Below are 6254 nucleotides of genomic sequence, written 5' to 3'. Positions count from 1 at the left end.
GAATTTTATTCGAGCATATAAACTTAATGTTTAAACCAAAAATTTATTACATAAAATATTCAATTAAATTTAAAATCAAAATTTAAATTAACGCAAATAATGGGTTATTTATTTGGGATTAGAATATACAAAAAAATTATTTTTTTTTACCGAACGCGGAATATAGTTTAATCTAAAATTTCTTTTTTAGTTCTTAATTATATGCATGGGATGAAAATTTTATTTTTTATCCGATATTAGGTATTAAGATTTTATGGATTACAAAATAAAAAATAGTTAAATCAATTATTTTAAACATAATTTGAAAAACTGTATTGGGGGAAGGCTTTAAGATATTTATAGAATTCATAATATAAATAAATTTATTTACATATTTTCAATTTATTAATTTCTAGTTTGTGTTCACTTTTTACAGAATTTTACATTTATAGTAATGGAATTGATATTAAGTGAAGTCTGTAATAGAAATGACATTTTCAATGATTCAATGCTTAGAGCAAGTTGATAAACTACATTGGTAAGATTCCCATTTGTTGTAGACAATGGCGTGCTGAAATCAATTTTGCTTCCTTTTTCGTATTTGAACCCTGTGTCGGTGTATATGTGTGCCCATTTATTGATACTGAGAATAAAAACATTCTACTATGCGAAGGTCCGGCCTCGTTAACAAGCGTATACAATGGTGGCGTCCACTTGCGTTTGGATGTCAACTCGTTTAGCAGACAAACAGGGTGTTTTTCTAATAATTCCTGTTGTTGTTGTTGTATATTATTTTGCGCTCGTTGTTTTTTACACGGTTTTTGTTTGTAGCCGTTATTATCGTCGCGTGCGACTAGTCCATGTTTGTCTAACTTCACGTCAAGAAGTAATGGTTGCAAGGACCCAGATTTGTCACGCCCCAGTCCCTCACCAGGTTTCCAACCCATTTTTTGTAGTAACTGCATGCCCATACCTCCACTCACTGGACGCGATGTTATTAACTGATCCCGTCGCGCCCACGCTTGTGGCCCCGCATTCAATTCGCGCATTGAAAGTATATTGGCGCCGGTACTACCAGTAAATTGGCCTGGTAAATGTTTGGATGACGCCCATGAAGACATGTCCTTTTGTGAGTTGTACATCATTTTAATAGCTTCAGGGTCCATAGGATTTTCCTGGCAAAGTAGATATTTTAGTTTATATTATTTAGAACAAATATATGCAAATTTTTTAAAACTCATCACTTATACATACATATATGCAAATTTTACCTGTAATCGTCTCATTGCTTGTAAGCGTTTAGATATAATACTGGACACGTCTAGTTGTGGTCCCGAGAGTTCGGGAAACACTTTTGCAGCACCGACAGGTATATCTGAACTAGATGGAACTGGCACATCTGGAACAAATTTCTGTTGAATAGGTGGAGGTGGTAAAGGCGGCAACGCAGTTGGCTGTATTGGAGGACAGCTTGTGATAGGTGCAGAAACCGCAGCAGTCACAGATGGAGGCGGCACTGGATAGAATGGTTTTACACCGATTGGTGCATCTGTGATGGTTTTAACAAGAGGCACCTGCGTTGGTATTTGTATTTTTGTTGGCATATTTGGGATTGTAGCTAGAGTCGCACTATTATCAACTGTATTTGGCACCGCACAATTACTTTCTCCATTACTATTTACAGATGGTTGTTGCACTGATTTGAAGGCGGGTTCTTGTTGTTCTTCAGGGATGGCTTTTTCAAATACGTTCTTAACGACGCCTGTTTTAAATATGGTGGTTGATTGTGTGACTGCAGGCAATGTCGGCAATGGTGGTAAATTATCTTTCTGTACCACGGGAACCCATGCTTCAGTCATGCGATGCTGTTGGCCAGACGAAACTGGGAATTGCATCGTTATGGCTTTTACAGCGTCGTTTGAAGTGGGCCGCAATGGCAAAGTAGTAGCATTGCGTATGTGCATTACTATCGGTTCGCGTTCTTTTAGCTGGAAGGGATGGTGAAATGCTTTCGTGTTACCACTCTTATCAACGTCGGAATCTTCGTCGGAGCTGAGATCTGACAGATTTTCACCGTTTGAAATCTTCTTACAAAAATCTGTAAGATCCTGCACAGTTTTTCCACCGTATCGCATTTTTAACAACACTTTGTCCTTGACTTCCTGTGACATACTGTCACAGCCGGGCAAGTTTCCGCGTTTGAACATGCTGATGGCGTTTTTACGTGCTATTTCGAGTAGTCTCTTCTTGTCGATACCTAAATCACGTGAACGGGAGCGCGAACGACCACGGCTGCGGCTTCGCCGCTTGCTATGGCTTCGTCCGTCTCCACGGTAGTTTCTATCGCGCTCTCGTTCACGATCACGGTTTCGATTTCTATCTCGATCTCGGCTCCGACTTCGTTTTATTCCCGCGTAGAAATTATTTGAGGGTCGTTCATTGGCGTAATCATGCCCAAATCGACGATTCTTTGGGTCATCGCTGACATGACGATCTTTAAGATAATCCTCCTCTTCGTCAGAGAGAGATATTTCCGAAATGTGGCCGTCATGTGTGTGTTGCTTGATAGTTGATTCGTTTGGTTCTTTCTTGATATAAACTGTTTTAGAGTTGGACTCATACTCCGCAAAACCATTATAAAAACTGTTATGTTTCCGGTCTTTTATTTTGTTCTTTGCTCTATCTTTTTCAAGGATTTGTTCGCTACTTGTGTCTTTATCTCGATCTCTCTCCCTGTATTTTTCGATTTCATCACCTTTATCCCTCGAATGACTGTGGTCATTTTCTGTACGAGTTTTTTTGGCATTTGTTGCACCAGTACCAAGTGTATCGGATTGTCTTTTATGTGATCGACTATCCTGTTGATGTACATCTTTTGGCTCAGTTCTAGAGAGCTTCGGTGAAGATGGCTTTGAAATGTCCTTTGCTGCATCAATAAACTTCTCTTTGCTTTTTTGCCTTTCTTTAGACTTTCCTTTATCCTTCTTACCTTTATCATTAATTTTATCCCGTACCTCATCCTTTGAATCTTTGTGTTTATGTTTCTTTTTCTTCTTATGTTTGTGTTTATATTTTTTTTCATGGTCAGGAAGGTTGGACTCAGCGCTGTCACTACAACTCCCTTTTCCTGTCAAAACATCTTTTTCACGCTTAATTTTTTTCTTCTTTTCTTTTTTGTGCTTTTTATGCTTATGACTCTTCTTAAGTAGACTTTTATCATCCAACAATTCCTCAGGAGGCGCTGCATTGAACACTTGGAAGAGCTCAGCGAGTATTTCATTGGATGATTTTACCGGTGTAATGGATTTTTTATCTTCATCTACACTAGTTTCTTTTCCATTTGCATCGTGTCTATTAATTATGTTATTACCAGAATCACTATCGTCTACGCTACTGTCACCATCATCACCACTCTCATCACCATCTCCATTATCATCAGCATTTGTTTTACTGAATTTATCTTCTTCATTATTTGACTTCAAACTATTGTTTTCTTTTTCAAATTCACGCTTTATTACAACATTAGCTATGGAGATAGCATTAATTTTCGCTTCCACCTCCGGATCGAATTTTTCTTGCTTAACTTTAATTTGGGGCACAGTCAAAGGGATGTTTATAGGCTTATCTGGCACATTCTGTTCTTCAGACATATTTATGCACTAAAAAATATACTACTTATACACTTATTTTCACATTTGAATTCTTACACATTTCAATTGTAAAATTAATTCTATTGGTAATTCCAATTTTTTCACAGAACATAAACTATAAAACACATTTACTATAACGAAATGTCAAGAATGTAATTGCTGTCAACTGGATGATACAGAGTTGCCAATATTCCATATTACATAAGAATACTCATTTGAAACTCTTCTCAATTTTTGCAACACTTACTGCATTTATTTGAACAACTATTATACTGATGATTTCATACGGCACATTTTATTTTAAAAAAATTTATTGACGTTTTAAAAAACAAATTATTCCACATCACTACCGAAATGTGTACATAACATTTTTCTATTTCTTTTAACATCACTTACCTTACTGTTATATGTTACTGTTTCTTGTACATTCGGAAAGTCCAATTTTGGGCAACTTTTTCGAGCATTTCGGCCGGAATAGCCCGAATTTCTTCGGAAATGTTGTCTTCCAAAGCTGGAAAAAGTTGCTGGCTATTTCTGTAGACTTTAGACTTGACGTAGCCCCACAAAAAATAGTCTAAAGGCGTTAAATCGCATGATCTTGGTGGCCAACTTACGGGTCCATTCTCTTGAGATGAATTGTTGTCCGAAGTTTTCCCTCAAAATGGCCATAGAATCGCGAGCTGTGTGGCATGTAGCGCCATCTTGTTGAAACCACATGTCAACCAAGTTCAGTTCTTCCATTTTTGGCAACAAAAAGTTTGTTAGCATCGAACGATAGCGATCGCCATTCACCGTAACGTTGCGTCCAACAGCATCTTTGAAAAAATACGGTCCAATGATTCCACCAGCGTACAAACCACACCAAACAGTGCATTTTTCGGGATGCATGGGCAGTTCTTGAACGGCTTCTGGTTGCTCTTCACCCCAAATGCGGCAATTTTGCTTATTTACGTAGCCATTCAACCAGAAATGAGCCTCATCGCTGAACAAAATTTGTCGATAAAACACATTTCGAACCGAACACTGATTTTGGTAATAAAATTCAATGATTTGCAAGCGTTGCTCGTTAGTAAGTCTATTCATGATGAAATGTCAAAGCATACTGAGCATCTTTCTCTTTGACACCATGTCTGAAATCCCACGTGATCTGTCAAATACTAATGCGTGAAAATCCTAACCTCAAAAAAATCACCCGTTATTATACTGATGATTTCATACGGCACATTTTATCTTAAAAAATTGATTGACGTTTTAAAAAACAAATTATTCCACATCACTACCGAAATGTGTACATAACATTTCTCTATTTCTTTTAACATCACTTACCTTACTGTTATATGTTACTGTTTCTTGTACACTAGTAATATCTGAGATATACAAATATACCATGTTTACATTTTTATACTTAGTTTAGGAAAAAGTTTCGATTTCGGAATAAAATGAAATTGAAATAAGTTTAGTGAAGGGTGTGTTGAATAATTTTGTAAATATGGCATCACAGTACAAAGTAGGTAATAAAAGAGGCAACACACCGGATATGCTATTCGTTGCTAGTTGATCACTCGTTGGTGTTTTAATTTTTCGTTCCTTTACATCGAGTTATGAAAAGATTTTTTAAACCTCTTTGAGGACGGTCGTGACATTTTATATATTTTAACTATTTTAGAAAAAAGTAAAAATTTGAAAAATCACATAAAAGTGATCAGAAAATAAACGAGCAAAGTATTTTGATTGCAAATCACTGAAAAAGTAGGAGGTTATAGTGTAAGAAAGTTCCACATTTTTGTGCTAATTTTCGTATCTTGCTTATTTCTCGGTGATTTTCCTTTGTCTTCGCCCTTCGTCATTGAAATCATTGGTTCGTCATCACGTCGGCTGCAACTCGTGTTTCCGAATCACACGAATTCATCTCAACGTGCTGGTGTTTCTGCATATTTGTGTGTAAACCTTTGTGATTTTTGCCAAAAACTCGTCGTATGTCTGCAATTCGTTTATCGCTACTCGCTGAACGTCTGACGATTGCTGTCTACATTTTCTTTTGCTTAATGTGGTACTGAAAATTTATTTCAGAAAAATTACTTCATTACTAAATTTGTACAGAGAGATATAAGACAAAGTAAAGAAAAGCTGAATCACTAAGACGTACAACAGCGATAGATATCGTTGTAATCTAAGAAAGAAAGGAAAGTGAGAAGCTATTTAACGGAGGAAAAAATAATAATATAAAAAAATGACATCGCTGGAACCGAATGTGAATCGCCTGCAGAATTTCAAAAATAAGGGCAAGGATCAAGATGTAAGTAACTAATTTCATCGTATCGACAAATAATTTAAAAAATTTAAAGTTACTTGAGAGACATGTGCAAACATTTTTAAAATATTCATTAAGAGTGAAGTTATGAGACGCAATTATTTTTTGAGTATTGTGATTAGCACATGGACAGTGACAGCAATGCGGGGCAGGCACATGTATAGTGTATCACTGCAACGGGGCTTAAAGTACGCTACATGTCGCCTTGCACCCACTGCCTCCGTTACCATCATCACTGTTGCTGAGTGCGCCGTATGTCGTGTTGTTGGACATTCGCCCGCCACTCGCCATTTCCATTTGCTTAAATTTCGTCG

At 36.8% G+C, this 6254-nt stretch overlaps 1 protein-coding gene and 1 long non-coding RNA gene across 2 annotated transcripts; one reads left to right on the top strand and one right to left on the bottom strand.

The window, feature by feature from the left end:
• Positions 1-361: 361 nt before the first annotated feature.
• On the bottom strand, positions 362-3790 carry LOC105228528 (protein Son). Its single transcript, XM_011208395.4, has 2 exons — positions 1251-3790; positions 362-1154 (listed from the first exon to the last, which is right to left on the bottom strand). Exons 1-2 carry the CDS (start codon positions 3627-3629, stop codon positions 510-512), a joined length of 3024 nt encoding a protein of 1007 aa, XP_011206697.3. The 5' UTR covers positions 3630-3790; the 3' UTR covers positions 362-509.
• Positions 3791-4831: 1041 nt separating this feature from the next.
• LOC125780213 (uncharacterized) lies at positions 4832-5929 on the top strand. Its single transcript, XR_007423658.1, has 2 exons — positions 4832-5378; positions 5700-5929. It is a non-coding gene; the product is annotated as an uncharacterized LOC125780213 (long non-coding RNA).
• Positions 5930-6254: the final 325 nt, after the last annotated feature.

Source organism: Bactrocera dorsalis, unplaced genomic scaffold (genome assembly GCF_023373825.1).
Source record: "Bactrocera dorsalis isolate Fly_Bdor unplaced genomic scaffold, ASM2337382v1 BdCtg220, whole genome shotgun sequence".
NCBI lineage: Eukaryota > Metazoa > Arthropoda > Insecta > Diptera > Tephritidae > Bactrocera > Bactrocera dorsalis.
The sequence above is the reverse complement of the archived record's forward strand: the minus strand, read 5'-3'. Positions and strand labels throughout refer to the sequence as shown.